Genomic DNA, 26,049 nt, shown 5'->3' on the forward strand with positions numbered 1-26,049 from the left:
CTAAAACAGATCATCACCGAACCACTGTAAACAAGCAAAGCCGGCACCAGTAGCCTCACTGGGCTGGTACCTACTGGTACCGGCGTCACCCTGTAAGCCTAAACCAAGAAGTACACATCGAGACTCAATTCAATGAGCTTAACAAGCCCCATATCATATCAGACCAGACAAGGAAAATACAAATTTTCAGAACAGAGAAAGGGCTCCAATCGACACAATCAAGTCAGAGTTTCACAAAGCACTTAGATGATCAACCAAATAGTTAATCCAATCGGGAAAATCAACAACTCGAATTGGAAACCAACAATTGCAGCAATCAATTAAGAAACAAGGTTGCTAAGTAATTATCCGGGGGAGTTTGAAAACACACCATAGAGACACGAGAAGATGGCCGGTTCCAAGGTGAGACACCTCGCTTCACGACCGTCAACAGAAAATCACCGAGAATGAGAGGTACCAACAGCAGCACCACCAGAATCGTGCACCAACAACAAAATCCAACCCAAATCTCACAGAAAATTCAAACAATTTGGGATTTGAGACAAACCAAACATTTAGAGAGAGGTCGAATTCTCAACTCATGAGAGAGCAAAGCAAAAACCCACCAGCACTGGAGGGAGGCGACTTATATAGGAAGGTCGCGCATGGCCTCTTGCTCAAGTACGACTGTCGGAGAGAAGGGCTCAAAAGTTACGAGAATGAGTGAGATGGGACGGCGGGAACGACCAAACCAAAACAAAATCCGCTCCCGGTAGTTAACTCAGTTTTTTGCTACGGTATTTTCTACCACATGATTGCTTTAAATTTCGTGCAAATAGATGGAGCGCTGAATTGAATTAACGGAGACGGAAAATTTTAACCGCTCTCTCTCTCTCTTATTTCCTCTCCGTCCCGACCTTCTCTCTCCCGGTAGGGTTTTTTTCTTTTCCCGCCCCACTCCCTCCCATCTTGCGTTCCTCCCCCATGGAGATTCGCTAGGGTTTAGCACTTCTCTCGCGTTGCCATAGAGCCGGATAGTGATGGAGTTGTAAAGAATATTCTTTGGATTGATGGTAGAGCGAGGTGGGCATATGCCGAGTTTGGAGATGTGGTGACATTTGATACAACATACAACACTAATAAATATTGCATGCCATTGAGACTTTTCATCGGAGTCAACCACCATTGGCAAAGCATTGTTTTCGATGCATGCCTTCTTAGAAATGAGCAACAAGCCACAAATTTCATATGGCTGTTCCGTACTTGGATGCAAGCAATGTTCAACAAGGCACCAAAGACAATAATCACCGATCAATGCCTCTCTATGAAAGCTGCCATACAAGAAGTGTTTCCTAGTACAGTCCATAGATGTTGCCAATGGCATGTAATGAAGAATGCGAGGGATCAATTGTTGGTTTATGTTCACACAAAAGTATGCACAAAGTTTCAGTACAGCAAGCTGTACTTTTTAACCTTAAACACACCTTCGAGTCAGATTGCAAGTGCACAATCCTATCGTGTAGTATATTATCGGGTATCGATCACAGGGACGGTTCAAGTATCAACCGGATTCTACCTAAATTAATTAAAAACTAGAAGTTGGAAAAGTTGGTTTGGGTAATTATGTTTCCTAAGTTCAATTGCAATAATTAAATGACAAAAAGTAAAGTTTTGTTTTAAATAATAAAAGGCGTTTCCAGGGTTTCAGACTCATCTAAGTTCTGCCTCTCAGTCTCTGATACGGGTCGTACAGCTTCCTGTTCGAGTCGTATCAGTTAATACGGGTCGTACAGCTTCCTGTCCGACCCGTACTGACTTCGAGTTAATGCACCAGATACGGTTTCTTTATGTTGTTCCTTTGTGTAGGGTTTTACTGACCAGACCTAATGTTCCTAAACCTCAACCGTCGTATGTTGGTTCATTAACTTGGTATGGAATTGCAATATCTACCCTCGTCGGGTTCTAGACCTCAACTGTCGTATATTGGTCCGAATTACCTAGTTGCTTGTTTGGTATACTAAAGGTAACCTCTTATCCGTCGATAAGAGGAAATGTTCACCTTTCGGCTACTACTTGGTTTCACCTTTCGGATCACTAATCCTACCTCATGTACTTAGTTTGGTCGAGAGATTATAAAGGTTGTAATGCGCTACAGACGTGGCCATTCATCTATTGGCAAACCAATAATAATCAAACAATTTCTGCTAAGCAATTAAAATCAAACATAATCAAGCAAACACAAATTTCAACACAAAAATTCCAATATCCAAAATGCAAAACAAAACATTCGATTACATCTTAACCCTAGAAACAAAGAAAACTACTCAAACATCGTTATGAAAATAGCAAAACAAAAGATAAATAGACAATTCATGACAAAACCCGAAAATATGAAGAAGATTCGTCGGAATTCTTGCGATTTCCTCGTCTCGACTTCACCTCCAAGTCAGCCGTCAAGAGATGTCTAGGGTAAGCTCCAGTATGCCCAGATTACCTCTCTGGTAGGTGGAATCACGTTCTTATGGACCCAAGACCGACTTTCCTTCATTCAAAGCTCTTTCCAAACTTCCAGATTTGCCTGACACGACCCGTATCAGAATTGACACGGACCGTACAGGATTTCTGGACTTGCCTGTTTCTTTTGTTCAAATTGTAGATCTTCTCGCAAGCTTTCCGAAAAGTCGAAGAACGCTGAAAACGGAGTTACGAGTCAAAAGTTATGACTGTTTTAGTTCAGACGCTGAAATTTCAGCAGAATGTTGTAAGACCCGTGTCAGAATGTGTAAGACCCGTGTCAGAACTTCAGAAAACAGATTTTCTTCCCATTTTCGCCCGTTTCCTGCAAGATAAGAATAGAAGCGCAGCAGTACCATATTCTATAGATATTTAATGGAATAAACATGGTTATACTGTTTTGGGCACATGTTTTGGTACAGAATTCGGTCGGAAATATAGATATAATAGCGTGATATCAAATTCCCCCAAGCTGAAATCTTGCTTGTCCTCAAGCAAAAATCCCAACTTACGTACCAGGTTGGTCTTTAAACTACCTAAATGCAAAATAAATTCCTAAATGTGAAAATTTACATGAATTGCTCTTATTAAGAACCATGAGAATCTTTTTGGATACAATTTGGATTTTTCTTGATTAATTTTGATTCACCCCACTAATCGATTAATCAAACTTCAAATTCTGAAATGTTTTAATATTTGCAAAGCTAATTACCCGAATTGATCAATATTTCATTCTTTCACTGAAACTATGCCCTCGTTTGTGGTGATTTTTCTTATTTTAGCCCCCCCAAGCTTGAAACAAGCTTAGGTCAGAAAGTTGCGGACTTCGTGTGTTGATGTATGTAAAAGTTATTTTCTTTTCCAAGTTTGGGAGACGAGCTCAAATGCGCCCAATAGGACTTATTGCCAGTACTCTTATTTTCAAGCTTCACAATATTGTTCTATGAAATCAAGAATACATGTCGGTAAATTTTCATGATTTTTGAAGGTGGTTTGATATGTTAACCAGAGGTGCAAAGTTGGGCTCAGAAGCACTCCTTCAGCAGTTCAGGCAATTTTTGAGAGCCGATATCTCACGATCTGTTTTGATATTTTCTATGAAACTTCACAGTCTTGTTCTATGAAGTCAAAAATGCAAGTCGGTAAATTTTCATATATTTTGAAGGTGCTTTGATATATTAACCAGAGGTGCAAATTTGGGCTCAGAAGCACTCCTTCAGCAGTTCGGGCAATTTTTGAGAGCCGATATCTCACGATCTGTTTTGAGATTTTGTATGAAACTTCACAGTCTTATTCTATGAAGTCAAGAATGCATGTCAGTAAATTTTCATATTTTTTGAAGGTGTTTTGATATATTAATCAGGGGTGCAAAGTTGGACAAAAAATTCCCAAAAAAATATTATTTTCCTAACTCCAAACTCTAAAAAAAAAAAATAAAAAAAAATAAAATATCCGGGCCGCGGAAAATATCCGCGCTCGGAAAAAAAAAATAAATTTTTTTTTCGGGGCGCGAATTTTTTCCGTAGCCCGGAATAAAAATTCTGGAGCGCGGAAAAAATCCGCGGTTTGGGTATTTTTAAAAATTTTGCTGAAATCTGGTTATTTTTAATAAAATATTTTTTTTAGTGGGTATTTTAAAAAAAATCGGACAAAAGAGTGTTTATTGAAAAGTAAAATAATTTCTATCAAAAAAAAGAAAAGTAAAATAATTATCTAAAATTTATTGGCTTCTGTTTCTCCGACTTCAAAAAAAAAAAGTATAATTCATCTTCACATCAATAATTTTACAAAGAAAACAACCCCACTGAATTACCAAGAAAACTTTTGGGGAAAATTTTACAATGAAACCCAATATACTATTGTATTTTAAGTTCTAGGTCACTTTTCAATTAACTCTTCACTCAAGTTACCATCAACAAAAATGCAAACAAAAACCTCTTTAACAAAGCAGCCTGAAACCCATGTAATCTCCATTAGTGATCTGTCTCCACACATCAATTGCCCCAAAGAAGGTGGTTGTCATGGTACTAAGCGCCATTACCACAGCAAGCAGAAAGACAATCAGGGAATTTCTACCCGATTTTTCTATTACCCTGTGAATTGCCACTAATCCAAAGGATGCTGCAGCAAAGCATATTAATCCATAAATTACTGCTTCATTGATCCTTTTCATGCCTAACAGTATGTATTGTGCCATTGACATGGATGATAAGAAGAAAACCATGAGAGAGGATGTGGCTGCGGCTGTCTGAAAAATTATGTTGTAAAATAGCAAATATGAATGTATTAGTAACAAAGTTAATCATCTCATTATTCAATAACAGTATCGATCTAATTATTATTAATTATGATAATAAACTAGTGGTGTTAAATATAAAGTTAGTGTCAATCAGACTATATACTATGCAAGTTTTTTGTTCCATTTTAGCTGGTACATGCAGGCCGGTAACAAACATGTTTAGTTCTGAAATGAAAGAATTGCATCAAGATTTTGTATTGAGAAACCAGAAAGGCTATGTACCTTTGGAGGTACTCCAATGAAAATTAAAACCGGGTTAAAAATTAGGCCGCCTCCTATTCCAAACAACCCGCTTAGCGCACCAGTTAAAATCGCTGCCAGAGAAAAGACATACCTAGGCAAGGATTCAAACTTGCCCTTGATTGCACGGGCCTGATTATGTAAACCGGTAAAAATTAGTAGGCACTTACCCGCTACTTCAAAAAAAAGAAAAAAAAGAAGAAGAATCTTATAGAGATTCAACAGAACTTGAACTTACCCGCTTGATTATTATTTAGTACAACAGAGATTTCTAGTAATTTACGGTTACTAGAAATCCAATCCGGAAGAAATTGAATATAGAAAATTAGATTGGAACAATTGTTATACCTTGTTGGTACCACATACATCATTTTCATGTTCATGTTCCTTTCTCTTGGTGTACAAAATGTATGCAGTGAAACCAATTGCAATGGGGATTTGGGAGATGGTTATCGACCAGTAGGTAACTCCACATGGCTTTATATCAATCACACCCTGAAAAAAAATTTAAATTTAGCATTAGGAAAATTGGTGATGAAGAAAAGAGAAGAGTTTCACCTTTGTTTATGTTCATTAATTAATATATTTATTTTTACTTCCAACATTCTGGTATTGTACATAACAGGGAAGGAGTTAAATTCTCTGAAATGATAAATTGGTCCTGTTTTCAAATAGAGTGTTCTAGCAGAATATTTCTAAGTCTTCTCAACATAAGACTATATAATTGGTGATTTGTACAAGGGTCTAATCCCAAAACTGTTGTGACAGCTACCTAATTAAAAATAAAAAAAAAAACAGCTCAGCATGCTGCTTTTTGTATTTTGGTGATATATTTATTTTTACCAGTAAATAACAGTAAACAACACAACCCAGCTTTGCTACATCTGTACTCTTGTGAATATTCTATTTATAATACTTGAGCTGGCGCAATCTATGCCTACCATACATCACAAAAATTGCGCATCATTAAATTGTGGTTTAGTTGAGTTAGGTAGATGTAGGACAAATTTACAGTCATGTGGTTTCTGGAATTATAAGATTAATTACAGTATAACATATTGCAGGAAATCTCAGCGACTAGACCAAATGGTCCAAATCACTGAATCATTCCTCCACATAATTGACATACTTCTTTGTTTTATTTTGGAATTCAACTAATGCATAATGTCATTGTTATTTCTTTTTTTATGATGACACAATTATATTTTTGTAAATACAACTTGCAAAACCATTGACTAGATAAAGGAATGTTATAAGCAGTGTTTTAAAATGTGGTTTTGTTCATGCATGTCGAAGGCCACTGCATATCGCATATGCGGTATGCGGACGCATATGCGGATTTTAAAATAAAAATTCACGTATATATATATATATATATATATATATATATATAGTAGAACTAGGGTGCTCTTAAGCTCACCAAAGTTTTGGTGAGCTTAACTCTAAAACTTATCATATCGATTTCAAATGACAAATCCGAACCGTTGAAACCCGCCTACCTTACGTGTGATGCATCTACATGTAAAAATTTTAAACATTCGAATTAATTTAGTATAAAGTCAAGCGGTCAAAAAACGTTCAAAAATGAATGCACTAAAATTAATTTATTAACCTTCTAATTTTGACCGCTTGACTTTATACTAAATTAATTCGAATGTTTAAAAATTTCACATGTAGATGCATCACACGTAAGGTAGGAGGGTTTCAACGGTTCGGATTCGTCATTTGAAATCGATTTTATGAGTTTTAGAGTTAAGCTCACCAAAACTTTGGTGAGCTTAAGAGCACCCTAGTTCTACTCATATATATATATATTCATATTCATATATTTGAATTTATTTTTACATAATGACATAACCAACAATAGTTTTTTTTTTACTTTTTTCACATTAATTTTAATTAAAATACAATCAAATTATCAAAACCGCATGGAATGACTGCATGGCCGCATGAAAATCTGCATATCCATTTTTTTTATTCCGCATGACCGCATATTCAGACAGCATATGCGGCCGCATGGTCAAAACCGCATGAAAAAACCGCATGGGTATTTTGAGCACGGTTGCCGACCGCATACGCATATGCGGCCCATGTGGCCGCATTTTAAAACACTAGTTATAAGAGAATGTTGTGGTTGTTGCCGTATGAAGCCCAAAATGAATATGGGCTTTGGCCCATATTGCTACTCACGGAATGAATTTTCAAATGGAAATTAAAAGGGCAGATAGAGACAGAGAGAGATTGAGGGGGTTTAAGCCATGTGTTTCTTCTCTTAAACTTGCTCTCCAAGCTCATTTTAGGTTTTTTTTGCTCTCTTGTACTTGAAAATATCATAAATTAGTGTATGAAATTGTAAGAGAGTATTAAAGTGGGTGTTAGAGGCTTGTTAATCTTCTTGTATTTGTAAAGACTTCTTGATATAGTAAAGTTGCACCGTGTGCTTCTGTAGTTTTTTTTCGAAAGAGTTTTTATGTAAAATCTTGTGTCTCTCTTTATTTTCTTGTGCTTGATTGGTTGTTTGTGTTGGCTTCTTGTTTATCTTTCATATTTCTTTATTTGGTCGGATATTGGTGTATGCCCGCAAGGTGTTCGACGAAATCACTCCTTGAGTGCTTCCACGTCTGAACCCCAACAATTGGTATTATAGCACGTTGGGTTTTGGCATAGGAGTGATTGAAACTTGAGTTGATTTAATTTGAGCTTGTATTTGTGATTACACATGTATAATAGAGAAGGCTATGAAATTTGAGAAGTTGAATGATAACAATTGGGCTATTTGGAAAATATTGATGGAGGACTACTTAGTGTATCAAGGGAGTTGGGTTTACCATTGATTGTGGTAGTAGTGTGTAACCTATGAACATGGAGGATTATGAATAGGAGAATCTTGGTCGGAAATGTTTGGCGGCTATAAGGCTGTGTATTTCACCATCGATCTTGTTTGATGTCTACTAATGTAAGACCACTTATGAGCTTTGGACCATATTGGAGCAATTATATGAGCAACTTTCGGGTGTAAATAAGATGCATGCTATGAAAATGTTATTTCTCTTGAAAATAAGGGATGACATATCAATGAGAGCGCATGTGAGTGAGTTCAACTCGATTGCGGCTCAATTGAAGTACTTCAAGGTTAACCTTGATGAAGAGGTATTATGCTTATTACTTTTGAGTTCTTTGCTTACTAGTTGTGATACTCTTGTTACTACTGTTGCGAACACAATGGGCAAAAAATTCAAGTTGAGTGATGTTGTTGCTTCGTTGTTGAATGAGAAAACTAGAAATGCTACAATCCAATTGAGAATCGGGCCTAGTAAGGTATTGATGGTTGGTGAAAGGGGGAGGCCGGTTACTAGGAACAATTCCTCGGGTAGAAGGGTTGAATCTCAAGGCCAAAATTTTTGTTGTTGGCATTGCAAGAAGGAAGGGCATTTGAAGATATATTGTCCTCTCTTGAAAAATAAGCAAAATGATAAGAAGCATAATAGTGAAGCAAGTATAGTTTCCAATGAAAGAGGAGGTGTGGTGACACTAAGTGTGAGTTCAAACATGGATGTTTTGATGTTGGATTTGGGTGTCTCATTCCACATATGCTCGGATCATTCTTATTTTGTTAATTATCAAGAGGTAGAAGGTGAAAATGTCTATCTTGGTGATGACTGATCATGTAGGATTGTCGGAATTGGTGATGTTGAGCTTGAGCAAGCTAATGGAAGGCAATTGAAATTGAGTAATATGAGGCATGTACTCGAAATTACCAATAATTTAATATCGGCGGGTCAACTTGATGACGACGGTTTTGTTGTGACTTTTGGCAAGGGATTGATCATGGAAAATGTCAAAAGGTTGCATGACATTGAGGCAAAATAACGGAAGTTTGTACATTCTTCATGGAGCACCTCGAAGAACTGTTGTGGCTACGACAAGTGAGCATGCAGATATGCAAGTGTGGCACAACTGACTTGGTCATCTAAGTGAAAGAGGTATGAAGGTGTTACGAAATGAAAATTTTATTCCTTCTTTTGATTGTTCATCTCTTGAAATTTGTGTTCATTGTATTATAGAAAAACAAAAGAGAATGAATTTTAAGAGGAATGAATCCCATAGAAAAGTGAAACCATTTAAATTGGTTTATTTCGATGTGTGTGGCCATTTAATGTCAAATATCTTGTTGGAGCATCTTATTTTGTTATTTTTTTACATGATTTTTCTAGAAAATGTTGGATTTATCACTTGGAGTCAAAATATAAAGTCTTTGAAACTTTTAAGAAGTTTAAAACCCTTGTTGAAAATGAGATAATGATGGTGAATTTTGCTCTAACGAATTTGATGATTTTTGTGTGAGGCATGACATTTGAAAAGTGAAGACGGTTCCACATACACCGCCAGAAAATAGGATCATTGAAAGAATGAACCGAACCATTCTGGAGCGGATTAGAAGTATGTTTTCTCACTTGGGTCTTCCAAAATCATTTTGGACCGAGGTGACCAACATCCCGATTTATGTAATCAACCGATCACCAAGATTGGTATTAGACGGTGGCAAACCAAAAGTCGTGTGGAGTGGTAAGAAACTTTATTATGATCACTTGCGAATTTTTAGTTGTGAAAATTTCAAATGTGAAGAGGAATAAGCTTGATGTCAAGTCACAGAGGTGTGTATTTGTTGTTTATGGTGGTGATAATTTGGATTATAGGGTTTGGGATTCTATTGAGAATGAGACAATTAGAAGCTAAGATGTCATATTTCATGAAAATGTGATGTACATGAAAAATTATGAAAATGAGCAAAATAAAGATTGACATGTGAAGAATCATGTTGATGCAAGTGTTGCACCTAGTATTAGTGTAATAATCTAGAAGTCAATAATACGATAATTGATTATATATAAAGCTTTGTTCATGAATTGGATGATTAATATCATTTTGTTGCCTTGAGTATTATTGCATTTATGGATCATTTCGAGTTCATGACTGAAATTGTGAAACTCCATAATATAGATGATATATACTCTTAAAAGGTCACTGGCCAAGGTAATTAGCAGGAACACTAATTACCGCTGTAAGGTTAGTATGTGGATTAAATGATGGTCAAGTTTTACAGACTATAGACAAGGAGTTGTCATTTTAATCACATAGATATATGTTCCAGGAACATGATATCTGACAGACCCCGAATGAAACATTATACGGAATTGTGTTCGTGTCATTAATTCTTTCATTCAGTGTTAAGTTCTAAAGTATGAGATATTCATCTTTCCTACTAAGAAATGTATATGTGTGATTGTTATCAAACGCTGTCGGTAAAATGCAGTTATAACGGTAGCTCTTCGGTATACATGGCTTAGCTGAGGTAATGATGGTTTACCAAAAGTACTATTGTCCCTCGTATCTCTATACGAGCTATAGCATCACTGGGCCCCTTGATAGAGTAAGATTATCAGCGCGCGGTATGATTACAAGAGTAATCGTATTTGATAATCTGCTCAAGATCAAGAAAAGATTAAGTTTACAAGGATGACACACACCTATCTTGAAACTAATCTGATAGCTATGAGACAGAAGAACAAACACAAGTAAATTGTTTACTGGATCATGTATTGTACTGTACAGCATCATCTGTGTAATTGGATGGTCATGATGTATACTGCCAGATACCGCTCATGATTATAGAAGTTAAAACAGTTTTAACTCTATTTACCAACATAACACAGATCCTATTGGGTCACACCATATAGGAGTTAATCGGAGAATCTTATTGTGATTGATTATAAATTGGTTATGATCAATAGTAAGATGGTTATAATTAATTATACGTGTTATAATTAAATTATAAATGTTATGTAAAAATAACAAGCAAAAACATTGGTTAATTTATAAACGTGTATGACACGTTGTATTCGATCTTATCCACATGACATGTCATCATCCTTATCCATTCAATGACATATCTTGTAAATAGGCATATGTTGAGGGGTATTTTGGTCTTTTGCGAACCTCCTCAAAAGCCTATAAATAGAGGGGTGCATGTAGAGAGAAAAACCACTAATTCACTCGTATCGTTTCGTGTCGAAACGAATCGGTATTTTCTCTCTTTCTCGATTTCTCTCCCAAATAGTGTTTCGGTTGAGAAAAGAAAGTTATACGTAGTTGACGTATAATCTTGCGGGTTGTTGTGAAGTATATTTACGGGATCGGTGAATAGTGTTTTCCCGAATTTTGCGATATGTCAGTTTTGCTTATTTGTGAAACTGAGTAGCTGAAAATTCGTGTTTACGGGTTTTCGTCTTTTCCTTGTGAATAGTGTTTTTGCAGAATTTTGCAGTTTACGGTATTTCTGGCAAAAGAAATAAACCGCTCTCTGGTTAGTCCTGGTGGATAACCTATAGAGGCACCATACGTTTGGTGCTCCGAGGAGAATCATTCCCGTGATGAAGCTCTACTTGCTCGGTCTGCATTCCAACTGTGATTTGGAAACAAGGTATAAATATGTTATATTAATCTATTTAATTGGTAAGTAGTTTAAAGTTTTAGAAATCAATCATGGAGTAGATCTGTAAAAGGATTAAATTGGGTTTTGATGCCAAAGGAATACTGAAGGTGGACCGCCTTGGAAAGTTTCCTGACATACCCCGTTTAATCCTTGGCTTAAGTTAGAAGTAAAATTTTTGTTTTACGTTCTTTCCGCAGCTTAAGCCTAAACGGATTTTGGTTACCCCGAAACCCAACACCTAGGATGGTAACACATCCTCAAGATGGTGGTGATGACCATGAGGATGAGAGTGAGTCGGTGGAAACGCATGAAAGTGAAGGCGCAAGTGAAAATGAGCACACTAATACCCCGGTACATGAGTTGAGGAGATCAACTCATATTTCTCAACCTATACAAAGGTATTCTTCTTCTCTATGTTATGCTTTATTTGTGGATGCGGATGAACCCGAGTCATTTCATGAGGTTATTGATTGCCTGGAAAAAATCAAGTGGCTAAGGGTAATGGAGGATGAAATGAATTTGTTGTATCTATATGAAACTTGGGAGTTTGTGAAACTTTCAAAGAAAAATAAAACATTGAAAAATAGGTGGATGTTTCTGTTGGAGAATGATAAAGGGTATGTTGACGCCGTTCATGCGGGTTGTGAAAAGACAAGTAAATCTGCAACGCATTGTGTTTTTACTATTAGTGGTGGAGCCGTTAGTTGGATGTCTTGTATACAAGACATTTTTGACATGTATGCAACCGAGGAGAAATATATTGCATTGACCAAAGTGACCATAGAGATGATTTGGTTGAAGTGTTTGCTTGGACACTTTAAATTAAAGCAAAATAAGTATGTGGTGCATTGTGATAATCAAAGCACTATACACCTTGAAAGGAATGCGGTGTATCACTCAAAGATGAAGCACATAGATGTGTGATACCACTTGATCCGTGATGATGTGCTTGATTGTTGGCAATTGATCGTGCATAAGGTTCATGCGATTGAGAAGATTGCTGACATGTTCAAGAAGGTGGTGCCTCTGGATAAGGAGGCATTCCGGGTTGGTTGAGTAATCGAATGTTGGAGCGCGGTGCAGTGCTTGTGAGATCAAGTGAGAGTTTTGTCTTCAAGTGGGAGATTGTTACCGTATGAAGCCAAAAATGAATATGGGCATTAGCCCATATTGCTACTCATGGAATGAATTTCCAAATGGAAATTAAAAGGGGAGGTAGAGACAGAGAGAGATTGAGGGGGTCTAAGCCATGTGTTTTTCTTCTTGAACTTTCTCTCCAAGCTCATTCTAGGATTTTTTGGTCTCTTTTAACAATTTATCTATACACTTGAAAATCTCATATATTAGTGTATGAAATTGTAAGAGAGTATTAGAGTGAGTGTTAGTGGCTTGTAATCTCATTGTATTTGTAAAGACTCCTTGATATAGTGAATTGAAGTTGCGCTGTGTGCTCCTGTGATTTTTTTCCGAAAAGGTTTTCACGTAAAATCTTGTATCTCTCTTTTATTTTCTTGTGCTTGATTGGTTGTTTATGTTGACTTCTTGTTTAACTTTCATATTTCTCAATTTTGTCAGGTATTGATGTATGCCCATAAGGTGTTCGATGAAATCACTCCTTGAGCGCTTCCGCGTCTGAACCCCAATAATGGTGACAAACCAACGTTACAAAAAACACAAAGGAATATTTTCTTTGACCTCTAATTTCTCATCTTCTAAATAACTTCTAGCTATTAGGAAGATTCTAACTATTTCTCATTTATTTTGTAAATAATTAAGAAGTGTTTATTGAAATATGTATTGATGTAATACTTGAAATGTATATTAATTATTAAGTGATAGTTAGAAGTGTATTTTAAGAAATAAATGAGTACAAAAGATCAATAGATATATGTGTACATCAGTATAATTGGTGAGTGTATTTCATCATGCGTAAATAGTTTATTAGGTGGTTATCAAGCTTAAAAAGACAATGCAAAATCATATTCGACTACATATGAACTTACTGCATCTTGCAATCATATTGCATCTCATATACTTTTAGTTATGCTTTTCATTGCTTATTTAACTTCAGAATCATGTCCGGGTTTTTGTAAACAGATCTAATCTGTCAGACTAGCTACTAACATGTCCATATAGAAAGGACATGAATGTGCTACTATAATATTTGGTTATCTGTTCTCACATAGTCAAACTAAACTTGATAAACCTAACGCATTAAAAAAAAAAAAAAAAAAATATTGCAAACCTTGCCATGTTTATCTCCAAGGACAATATGTAGCACAAAAAAACACATCCAAATCATGACAAGTACCATCACATCTATCCATGGGATCAAATTAGGTTCTCCCGATTCATTTCCCCTTCCTTCTCTCTGGTCCAGTAAAAGTGGCACCTCAGCCCCACGTTCTCTCTCATCCTCAACCCTAACTCTCTTCTCCTCTGATTCACACCTCCAAATCTTGCACCCAGATTTCACAGTCATTGCAGTGCTACTGGCAAGAACTACAGCAAACAATGCCGTAATGAGCCAGTCGGGAAACATGATATTGCACAAAACCCCTATGCTTACACCAAGGAGCATGCAAGGCTGTGAAAGAAGGGTGATTTCATAATTTACCAGGGATTTGTCACCCAAGAAACAGAGAGCATATATTACGTTTACAAGTGAACTGGCCGAAACCATGAAAGCGGAGACAGCTGTGGCTGATTTGAAATTGAGTCCTGCGACCAGAGTTAGAATCGAGAGAAAGAGGGACCCACCACCAACCCCACCAGCACTTGAAACAGAGGAGGCAATGAAAGAGAGTATCCATGCTATGATAGTGTTGAAATTATGATTATTGTTTTGTGAGGATAGTTGATGGCTTCTCCATTGAGAAAGTTTGTGTAATATTTTCTCCATGCCATGATGAGAGGTTGGTAATTCATTCCGTGGTTGTGATGTGGAGAGAGAGAAGATAGTCAGATAGGTTAGAGAGATAAAGAGGAATTGCAAAAGAAAAGTTGTGGAGGATTTCATAGGGAAAGATAAGAATTGGAGTGTACAAAATAGGCAATGTTGTTTCCTTTCGAAGGATTTTTAAACTGTGAAAGAAAGATGACAACTGTTCAGGTTGTGCGCATTTTATAGTGGCTATTTCATCTGGCTTATTTCTTTGAACTTTGATTATAAGATCTTCTCTGACCATGACTAAAAGCAACTTTCATTGAAATATGATTTAATTTTTACTAAATATGTATTGTTGGGTGTTCATAAAAAACGATGTAATTAGGATATGTGTTGTATTTCATATTTTGATTCCAACTATTTCTAGCTAATTTAGATTTCAAGTTTTGATTACATTATATTTTTATTTTTTAAATTTTAATAACTTGAAGACTACATTTAAATGTAAAAGATTATGATATTTTAATTATGTTTTGTTTGTTATCAAAATAACTAACCTTTGGTCTAGTGGTAAAGGGAAACACCCGTGTGGCGGTGTGAGAGGTCGTGGGTTTGAAATCCGAATAGGAGGTCCTTTATAGTCAATTAAATAGAAGTTGATATGCTTGACCTCCACCTTTCTATATATATAAAAAGAATTGTGTTTTGTCTTTTACCAAGAATTTATAAAAATATGCTGATGTGGATAATTTATAGATATTAATCTTTTAACTTGTAAATTTATATAAAAACAAAAACAAAATAAAATAATATATGTCATATTTTGCGGTTTTATTTTGACTTATAAATTTGAGAATGATTTTCTGTCGGGATTTAAAAAAGAATGGAGAATTTTTGTTATTAAAAAAATTAAAAACAACCACATGATATAGACGGAGAATTTTTGTTATTAAAAAAAATTTAAAATACCCACATGATATAGACATTTCAACCCTCTTCAATATAGATATGGTGGTACTTAATTCTTTAAAATATCCACAATATTTGATATTGTTTTCTTTTTAAAATAAAAATGGAAATCTTATCTCCAAATTTCAGTAAATTTTGGGTGTTCATAAATTTCTCGCTATATTGTGTCCCCTAAAACAAGGCTCTATGAGTTAGAGATGAAAACGGAGCCTGAATCCGCTCCGTATCTGGAGCAAATCCGAATCCGTATTAAACGGAGCAGATAATTGCTGGATTCGGATCTGGATAATTTAGTGATGGAGAACAAAATTATCAGATTCGGATAATTTTCTGAAATGCCTAACGGATCAGATATCCGAATGTATCGGGTAGTAGCTCCAATGTTAACAATCCGCCTCACGGAATACAGCCCCCGCTTCTCAACTTTACTTTGACTGGACTGCAGTGCTATATATGGGCTTTTAACTTATATATTTATTGTGGGACTAACTGATGACACAAGTCCGGTACTATTATTTTCTTCTTAAATTTATATGATTAAATTATTCAAGAATTATTCGAATCCGTATTCATGAACTATCTATTCCGTATCCGTTTAAAACGGATTTGTTTTGAATTTTGATATTTGTTTACTATCTGTATTTGTATTCGTATCCACTCATTATCCGACAAATGCGAATGTAATATCAGCATTATTCGCTCCGTTTTCATCCTTATCTATGACTCTTTTAAAACTTAAAAGTCATCCTACTAACTCCTCGCCCTCTCAATCGACTTTAAACAACTTTATAAAATAAATTAATTGAGCGTCATTGTCAGCTTAATAAAAAGAAAAAGTTAAATTCAATCAAATCTGCTGCCCAAGGGCCGACGTGGTTTTTAATATCTAATATTATAGAAAATAATAGATATATTCAGTTCAACTAGAAAATTTAAAAAATATTCACTGTTCAAATTTTTGGCGGCCAAAAAAAAGTAGGGCTGCCGAAAGTTTGAGCGACTTTTTCCTGTGAAATTGACTATAAAAGACATGTTTCTATCTCCTCCCACTCACACCTACTCCCACTCACAAGAGAAAGAGAAAAAGGTTTGCAACTGGCTATAAAAAATTCAGACTGTTTCTATCAGGCGCATGTTTGCAACTGGCTAATAATAAAGCCTCGGACCCGCATGACCTGCCGCATGAATTTTTTAAAGAGGAGAGTTCAAATGCCTCCATCATGCCTCCATCTCTTTCTATCATTTTCAAAGTTCAAACAGTCGATCCGAACCGCTCAACCTAACCTCCATACTAAAATATATTTGGAGACCAAATTTTATATTTGTAGAAATTTTTTTACTATTTTTTTAGATAGGTACAAAAATACTGTTTTTAGATGGTTCAGATTTACTGATTTTGTACCTATCTAAAAAAATAATAAAATTTTTTTTAAAAATATAAAATTTGGTCTCCAAACATATTTTAGTATGAAGGTTAGGTTGAGCGGTTCGGATCGACTGTTTGAACTTTGAAAATGATAGAGAGAGATGGAGGCATGATGGAGGCACAAAAACATGGAGGCATTTGAACCCTCCTCTTTTTTAAATAATATTGGGAATATTTGAAAGGTAATATCATGCGCATGTTTGCTGATTTTTTTTATCACAGATTGAACCTTACTCAGGTTAACAAGGTTAATATTGTCATTATACCAAAAAAGGAGAATGCAAAAGCCGTGGCGGATTACCGACCGATTAGTGTTATAAACATATCATTCCAAAACTGTTAACAAAGGTTCTATCAAATAGACTACGACTCATGTTGCCGAGTCTAATTAATTTCCTCCCACCAAACAACATTTATACATAACAGACACATCGCAGAGAATTTTCTATCAAATCGGGAAATATTGCAACATGTCTCGGACTAAAAAAAAGGGGCAATTTTTGCAAAAACTGATTTCGTCAAGGCTTTTGATTCAATTGATTGAAATTTTTTTCTTAAGGTGATGGAGGCTAGGGGCTTTCCAAGAAGGTGGATAAAATGGATAGAAACGATACTGACCACGTCATAGTCTAGACTCCATCTCTCCTATGCTTTACATCATTGCCGCTGATGTATTCCAATAAATGATAGCTTTGGCAAATGCAATTCTACCAGAATCTCTGTCCAACAGATGCTCTCAGGCAATAATAGCCCTCCAATATACGGATGATACCGCGGTCATAGCAAATGCTAGTTCTGAAACCTTGGTCACTTTAAAATTAATTTAATTCTAAGATTATTCGCAAACCTATCGGGGCTAAAGTAAATTATGAAAAGAGTAATTTCGTACCATTCGACATTGATTCAAGGGCAAGGTGTGAGGCAAAGGTAATTCTGATGTTCAGTCAGGTTTCGTTGCCTATTGAGTATCTTGGAATGCCATTATCAATAAATGCACCGGCCTGTAGAGATTTTCTACCTCTCATTGAAAAATTAGAAAAAAGGATGGAAGGGTGGAAGGGAAAACTTATATCGAGGGGGGTGTTTACAATTGGTCAAGTCGATTCTTTCGGCAATTCCAATTTATTACATGATGTGTTTCAAACTACCGTAGTGGGTAATTGACATGATTGATGCGATTAGGAGGGGTTTTCTTTGGAGAAGAAATGAGGAGAGTAGGGCAATTTCCTTTGTATGCTGGAGTGCCATTTGTTTACCAGTAAAGAATGGAGGGATGGGGCTTCATGATTTAGCAGTACACACACTAGTGGAAAAATAGGAATCAGGATCGGCCTATCTGGATCGGCTATATAAAACAACCGATACTAATACCTATCTGAATTGGTTTTCTGAACAAAATTGATCCTAAAAACTAATCAGATCGGGTTTTTTGGTCAACCGATCCTAATTAATGGACTATTGGGATCAGTTGTTTGTTAGAACCAATCCAGATACTATCAGGATCGGTTTTTAGAAACAACCGATCCTAATAGTCCATTAATTAGGATCAGTTGTTCTAAAAAAAACTGATCCCAATAGTATCAGGATCGGTTGCTATAAACAACTGATCCTAATTTATGAACTATTAGGATCGGTTGTTTGTAAAAACAGATTCTGATAGTATCTGGATCGGTTCTAACAAACAACCGATCCTAATAGTCTATTAATTAGGATCGGTTGTTTATAAAAAAAAACGATCCTGATACTATTGGGATCAGTTTTTTAGAACAACCGATCCTAATAGTGCATGTGAAAAGCTAATTCAGTCCAATTCTTGTCAGAAACTTTGCGTCTCTCTTCCTAGGCCTCGCCTTTCTTAATGAGCGCAGCAGCTATCCCGTCCTACATTAATTCAGCTATCTCAGCTCTCTTTTCTCAGGTACATTAATTGATCATCTCTTTCCTCAAGTTTGCTATTAATGGAGCACCATTTATAGGCTATGATTCGGCTCAAAACCCTAACCCTAAATCCTATACAAGAAGTGAGCTATGATCCCCACTCAAAATCTAAATATAGGCCTTGATTCAGCTTTTTTTATTGGTTCCACACGCTTTTAAGTTTGAATACCTCTTCTCATTTCAAGTTTTTCTTTATATGTGGAGATTTGGATGCACATGCATATATATGCTATATATGAGCTAATATATGAGCTATATATGCTACATATGAGCTATATATGAGCTATTCTTTATATGTGGAGATTTTCTTTATAAGTTTGAATACCTCTTCTTATTTCAAGATTTGCATGCACGCTTTTGAGTTTGCTATATATATATGCTATATATGAGATATTATTGATTTTTTTTTATTTCAAGTTCTAGGATAGCATGTTATATATATACATCTCTTAATTAGGTTCCGATCGATGGTTTAATTTTGTAAATTGGCTATTAGTGAGAGATTTGGTGCAGCGATCTTCATCTTACTTGATCCGGCATCCAAAGAAAAGTTGTAAGTACAACCTAGAACTCATGTTTAATTAGTTTTGTACATTAATGTGTTTTTTGATAAGAGTGTATAGCCATAGTACGTAGATGTATTAATATTAGGTATGTAGCTAGAGTATTGTCTTATGAGCCACAACCACATGATTAATGCCTTTAGGTCATGATACCCGTTCAAAATTAATCCATTAGGGATTAATTTTGAATAGTCCCCGTTTTGGGGCTGCTCTTTGAATACTTTGTCTCATTTAGGATGTGGCCACATGTTAGTTGTGTTTTATTATTTAAGAAAATTTCAGTAGCATTTCTCCTTATTAGTTCCCCGAGAACATGTGGTCACTACTGAGACAAAGTATTCAAAGAGTGGGATAAGATGGTAAACCGGCCCCACGTAAGCCCTATTGTGAACAGAATTGAGTACCCCAATCTTGTTCTTAATTAATTGTGTTTTATTATAATTGCAGATGGATTGCAGTTGGATGTACGAAGCATCACGTCTATCTAATGAATATATGACAGTGGTCGAGAAATTTATCAGAGTTGCTATGGAAGATATAGCGAACAAGGGGAGTGCACTGATATCGTATCCTTGTCGTGATTGTAACAATGGTCAAAAAGTTTCCAACCCGAACCAAGTGAGGAACCATTTAATCCGTCGTGGATTCAAGCAAGGATATAAGTGTTGGATATGACATGGTGAGAGTTTGCCAACCAACATAGGTACTGGTTCTGAGCATCAGGAATACCATACCGGTGGAAATGACGGGAATAATCTACGGAGATTGGAAACCGACATAGGCACTCGTACTGAGAATTAGGAATACCATACTGAAGAAAATGATGATACGGTGGTAGATAGATGTGATAATTTTGATCAAATGTTACGTGATTTAGAAGATGATTTTGATAATGAAAAACAATATTGTTTATTTGAGAATTTGTACGAAAATTCTAATAAGGAATTGTATCTTAGTTGTTCTAAATTTTCAAAATTGAAAGATGTATTAAAATTGTATAACCTTAAAGCATCTAACGGTTGGAGTGATAGAAGTTTTACTGAATTATTACAAACTTTAAAAGAAATGCTTCCGGATGGAAACGAGATACCACCGTTGGATCAACAACGGTGACTACTGATTTTACTGTTTGTTAAGCTACCGTTGGATCAACAATTTTGTAAAATACTTAATAAATAGTAAAAAAATTTAGAAAAATATAAAATTTGGTCTCCAAGCACATATTAATATGGAGCACAAGATGAACGGTTTGGATTGACCATTTGAATTTTTTAAAGCCTCGGACCCGCATGACCTGCCGCATGAATTTTTTAAAGAGAAGAGTTCAAATGCCTCCATCATGTCTCCATCTCTCTCTATCATTTTCAAAGTTCAAACAGTTGATCCGAACCGCTCAACCTAACCTCCATACTAAATTATGTTTGGAGACCAAATTTTATATTTTTAGAAATTTTTTTACTATTTTTTTAGATAGGTACAAAAATACTGTTTTTAGATGGTTCAGATTTACTGATTTTGTACCTATCTAAAAAAATAGTAAAAAAATTTCTAAAAATATAAAATTTGGTCTCCAAACATATTTTAGTATGAAGGTTAGGTTGAGCGGTTCGGATCGACTGTTTGAACTTTGAAAATGATAGAGAGAGTTGGAGGCATGATGGAGACACAAAAACATGGAGGCATTTGAACCCTCCTCTTTTTTAAATAATATTGGGAATATTTGAAAGGTAATATCATGCGCATGTTTGCTGATTTTTTTTATCACCGATTGAACCTTACTCAGGTTAACAAGGTTAATATTGTCATGATACCAAAAAAGAAGAATGCAAAATCCGTGGCGAATTACCGACCGATTAGTATTATAAACATCATTCCAAAACTGTTAACAAAGGTTCTATCAGATAGACTACGACTCATGTTGCCGAGTCTAATTTCCTCCCACCAAACAACATTTATATCGTGACAGACAAAGCTTCTAGCCATATCTGATGCTGCTCGAATCTAGCTGGTAGCACACAGGACATGGGGGAGTAGGCGCCAAAGATATTAGCTCCATCTTTTTCGTGGATCCGAATCCTCCCAGGGTTCCTGACTCAAAAAAATTGAAATGGACGACCCAGATTTAATATCAGCCGGTTCGGAATGATGGAGGGGGCAATATTATTTTTGCTTTGAGATTCGTGCCAAGTTAAAAATTCTAATCTTGGACTGTCCGGTTTAATTGTACTCAGTCAGGTAACCTCGGAGATGTGAATTCCTTTTTCGTTTGCAAATGGGATATTATTCCAGAAATTTTAATTTTGTAAGAATTGTTTCTAATTAATACCAAGATTGCAGAAATAAGAATTTTCTCAGTATGCATGAAAACTTTAATATATATACAAGTATACAACTAGACTTATTTTCTCATCTGAAAAAATGTACTGAACTAAGAATTTTTTATGAAAATTGTTGTTAAATGAATGAAGATCAGCATGAAAACGCTTTTACAGAGTCGGTTTTAATAACAAATTTCGACAAATCCATGTGAGGCATGCCCCACATATATCTTTCCTCCTTATTAAGGAGCTTAATGTCTAGATTCTGCAAGGGTTCTGATTTACTTTTTTTTTTTCGGAATGATACTCAGCCGTTGAATTTTCAGATCGCACATAGATGAATTTTCCAAATTATGAGCTTCAACACTTAAGTATGCATTGGTCGCGCTACATATGATCCCAGTGTTGTGCCGCATATGATCCCAGTGCCCGTAGACCGCACGCCGCACCCGTGAACCGCGCATCTGAACCACGCACAGCACCTGCGGACCGAACCTGTGCACCGCGCACCCTTTTTCTTTTTTTCTGCTGAAGGCGGGATTCGAACTCAGTTGGGTTCTGTTGGTGCCAAAATTATTACCACTACACTAGAGTTCACATGTTTTATCTTGTAGATAAATATAGGAGTAAAGCTAGCGTGTGACATGCTCACCAAGAAAGTTTGGTGAGCATAACTCCAAAAGTATATCGGATCGACGTCAAATGCCAAATTCAAACCGTTGAGATCCATGTACTTCATGAGTGATGCATATACATGCAAAATTTTGAAAGTTTCGAGTTTATTTGCTACACGGTCAAGTGGTCAAAGAAATAATAAAAATTGAATATATAAAATAACTTATAATAAAATGTTCATTTCTTTGACCACTTGACCGTGTAGCAAATAAACTCGAAACTTTCAAAATTTTGCATATATATGCATCACTCATGAAGTACATGGATTTCAACGGTTTGGATTTGGCATTTGATGTCGATCCGATATACTTTTAGAGTTATGCTCACCAAACTTTCTTGGTGAGCATGTCACACGCTAGCTTTACTCTAAATATAGTATTTAACTATTTTTCTCTACAAATTTGATTTAAATTATCTCTCCTCCTTATTAAAGAGCTTAATATTTTCTACTACATAATTTGCTCCCGTTGCTGTGCACGGACACGATTACTAGTATTAAGATAAGAGAGAACATTGACATGACTATTATAAAAAAGTTTCTAAAATATCCAAATTTGTAATAGTCATGTCAAATTATTGATATTTGTATATACAGTATATTATTTTTTTATTATTCATATTAAAAGTATGTTCATTTTTATTAAAATACAGGTTCAATTAGGAAAAAAAGACAAAAATGAACATATATACACACACAAAATACTCAAAGGAATTAAATTAGAATAAATCTAAGAAATTACATAAAAATACATAAAAAATGGATAAAATACAAAATGTTAAAATGTATGTAAGTATGTTATAAAAATACTAGTGAAAAAAATAGATAAGAAAAAAAGACAAAATGTATGGAAGTATATTAAATGACTCATGCATCATACATTTTTTCTTTATTTAAATACTACATGCGTTTGACATACTTAAAATGTAATATAACTTTAAAAAAGAAATCTAACTTTTTTTTATAAGTGTTAATTGTATCATTAGTTGATAGCTGGTTATGTTAGGGAATCATAAAGTTCAGACAATTATGTCTTATTTAAAGATCAAACAATTATATTTCATTTAGGAATCAAACACTTACATTTCAGAGAAGGAGAAACAGTTCTCCACTTTATACCTATAGATTGTCCTATCCCAAAGTTGACTCATAAAACAAAATAATAAGTGCGGAATACAATACTTGGTTCCATAACATTGGTTATGGAATTCTCAAGTGCGAAGAGTCGTTTCCTTGAGCACGATTCAAGTCTTCAATGGCTAGAAGCCTTTCTTGCCTTTACGTTGTATGGTCATGGATCAAGTCTTTCAAGACAGCAAAATGTGACTCTTGATAAATCATCTTCAAATTTTCTAATTGATCTCTCCTATTAGTTCTTTGCTAGTAGAAGAAAAGATAATGCACTCAGATTCTGTCTAAAATAACTTTTGTTCAGAAATCTGAGTTGTTCGTTATCTTGTGCCTTTGAGACCCATCCTTATATAAGGATGCACTATTAGATCATACATGGACTACACGGATTCTCTGAATAGACAGTTTTATGAATTTTCAAAATAATTAATAATTTGTATTTGTCTAAATTATTCTATACATTTATAGATCACACCCTATTTAATATATAGAGATTGTCTAATATCTTAATTTCATATTAGATCACTTAATTGTGACAATCATATATGATAGTATACAATCCATAATTGTTAGATCTCTTATTTATTTTTATTTATTTTATGGTCAAGAGACAAAATATTAAATATTTTGTTCTTTTATTATAGATTTATAATGTAAAATCATAAGGATCGCTCATGGTTTGTTCAATATCAGTTCGGAAAAAACTAATAATTAACTCGCTCAATTATAATTCAGCTCGTTAATGTATTGCCACATCCTTTCAGCTGCTATTGGCAATGGTTGTAGTAGCTTAACTATAAGAAAATTATGAAAAAAAAAATTGGCGTGCGGTCTATGAATGATTCAAAGCATCAAATCAACAAAATTATTTTATCTATGTACGACTCACATGACATGAACAAGCCGTTAATGAGCTGATCTCATTCGGCTCGTCTTACTAAAATTCGGTTCGTTCTGACACAAACCGAGTTCAAATTGTGACTAATTCTGCTTAGCTTGTTGACAGTCCTAAATTTTTGCATTGGATTTTCCTGAATCTCCATCTCAGCGTTAATCGGGAATCCCCGAATCGAACTATGATCCCATTATTTTGCACTTTTTGCATACGGATCACACAAGGAATAGGAATTCTCTTTTTCATTCAAGAGAGCAGAGAACAAACAGAGAACGAAATTCTCATTCCCACACAGAGGCTACTGCCCCTTTTCTCAATCGGACAACAGCCCCTATGTGAGCCGTGTCACCCCTATTTTATCGAATCCATATCTCTCCATTATCTCTCACATCTTGGATTTGAAATTTTAGAGTGGAATAGGTTTGATGGGCATGGGACCTACTTTACTATTGAGAAAATGTTTCTGTCCACTGGATTTTATCCATCATCTATCCACAACCTTATCCAACTCCCGTTCTAACTGTCGGTCCCCACCTTCTTCTAACGACTTCGTCTTGCTATTTAAACACCCGATCCCTCAAATTAGAATTCTCAAAACTAATCACCCGATCGAGTCTCTCATCTACGCCGCTCCCTCCACCACTGTTCTTCCCACCCGTCCCCCGTCGCCTCCACGCGCCACCATCCCCATCTCTGTCCTGGTCTCAACCACACCTAAGCCTCCGGCTTCTGTTCCTTCTTGAATTCCCATTACCGCTCGCCGATGCTTTCTTCTCTCCGACGGAATTCTCCAGTATCTCTCTTAGATTCAAATGGAGAGAGACGATCTAAGAGAGACGATCTAGTGGAGAGAGATGAGAACGAGGCGATCTGGAGGAGCGATCTAGTGGAGAGAGATGAGAACGAGGCGATCTGGAGAAGAGAGATAAGAGCGAGGCGATCTGGAGCATAATCGGGTTATTTTACAGTATTCACTTTGTAGTTTTACAATATGCATCTTGTGGTTTTACAGTATTTTGCTTCTGTCATTCATTTTTCGTTCGCAATGATGATTTTTTTTTTTAGATTACTGACTCAATCTCGTTGTTTAAACATGATCGCGATGGATAGTGTATTTCGATCGGATAGAAGACGGCGATATTCAAATCTAGTAAGTTTTTATGTTGAATTTATTTTTTTCATTGTATGTAGTAACGGATTTATCATTTTGATTGAATTTTTATCTAAATATTATTTGTATGTTGTAATTTCGTATGATTTTGTATTATCTGTTTTTTACAGTACATATATATATGAATTACAATATATATGTCTCATTTTACAGAATATCGAACTGTTATGTCTCTATTAGTCCAAAGTTCGTAAAGAGTTGAAGAAACAGATTTAGAAGGTACACGATTTAGAATATATGCAGCAGTCAATAATGCATCACCCCAAAAATTAATTGGCAGATTTGCTTGAGCCATCATTGACCTAACCATTTCCAAAAGAGTCCGGTTTCTCCTTTCAGCCACTCCGTTTTGCTGTGGAGTATATGGCATGGTTAGTTGCCTTAGTATTCCTTTTTCTTCGCACATTTGTTTGAACTCATCAGACAAATATTCACGACCGCGATCCGTTCTTAAGGCCTTAACCTTTCTGTCTAATTGATTTTCACATAAAGTTATAAATTTCGTGAAACAAGCAAGAGCTTCAGATTTATGAGATATCAAATAGACGTGACC

At 35.5% G+C, this 26,049-nt stretch overlaps 1 protein-coding gene across 2 annotated transcripts; it reads right to left on the reverse strand.

The window, feature by feature from the left end:
• Positions 1 to 4,188: 4,188 nt before the first annotated feature.
• LOC144544462 (sulfite exporter TauE/SafE family protein 5-like) lies at positions 4,189 to 14,730 on the reverse strand. Of its 2 annotated transcripts, none has more exons than XM_078292972.1 (4): positions 13,771 to 14,730; positions 5,399 to 5,527; positions 5,015 to 5,164; positions 4,189 to 4,741 (listed from the first exon to the last, which is right to left on the reverse strand). In XM_078292972.1, the coding sequence occupies exons 1-4, from the start codon at positions 14,542 to 14,544 to the stop codon at positions 4,433 to 4,435; spliced, it is 1,362 nt and encodes a 453-aa protein (XP_078149098.1). In that variant the 5' UTR covers positions 14,545 to 14,730; the 3' UTR covers positions 4,189 to 4,432. The 2 variants fall into 2 exon arrangements, with proteins under 2 accessions (XP_078149098.1, XP_078149097.1); XM_078292971.1 differs by having other exon boundaries at positions 5,381 to 5,527; positions 13,771 to 14,726.
• Positions 14,731 to 26,049: the final 11,319 nt, after the last annotated feature.

Source organism: Carex rostrata, chromosome 26 (assembly GCF_964058835.1).
Source record: "Carex rostrata chromosome 26, lpCarRost1.2, whole genome shotgun sequence".
NCBI classification, from domain to species: domain Eukaryota; kingdom Viridiplantae; phylum Streptophyta; class Magnoliopsida; order Poales; family Cyperaceae; genus Carex; species Carex rostrata.

What these genes read in the sequence shown, in the direction of transcription:
- LOC144544462 (XM_078292971.1), bottom strand. Translation starts at nt 14,544, where the DNA reads ATGAAATCCTCCACAACTTTTCTTTTGCAATTCCTCTTTATCTCTCTA. An exon ending in TTGGAGATAAACATGGCAAG is followed by an intron (nt 5,528 to 13,770) that starts GTTTGCAATATT and finishes ATTTTTTTTCAG; the next exon opens with GGTGTGATTGATATAAAGCC. An exon ending in ATGTATGTGGTACCAACAAG is followed by an intron (nt 5,165 to 5,380) that starts GTATAACAATTG and finishes TTACATAATCAG; the next exon opens with GCCCGTGCAATCAAGGGCAA.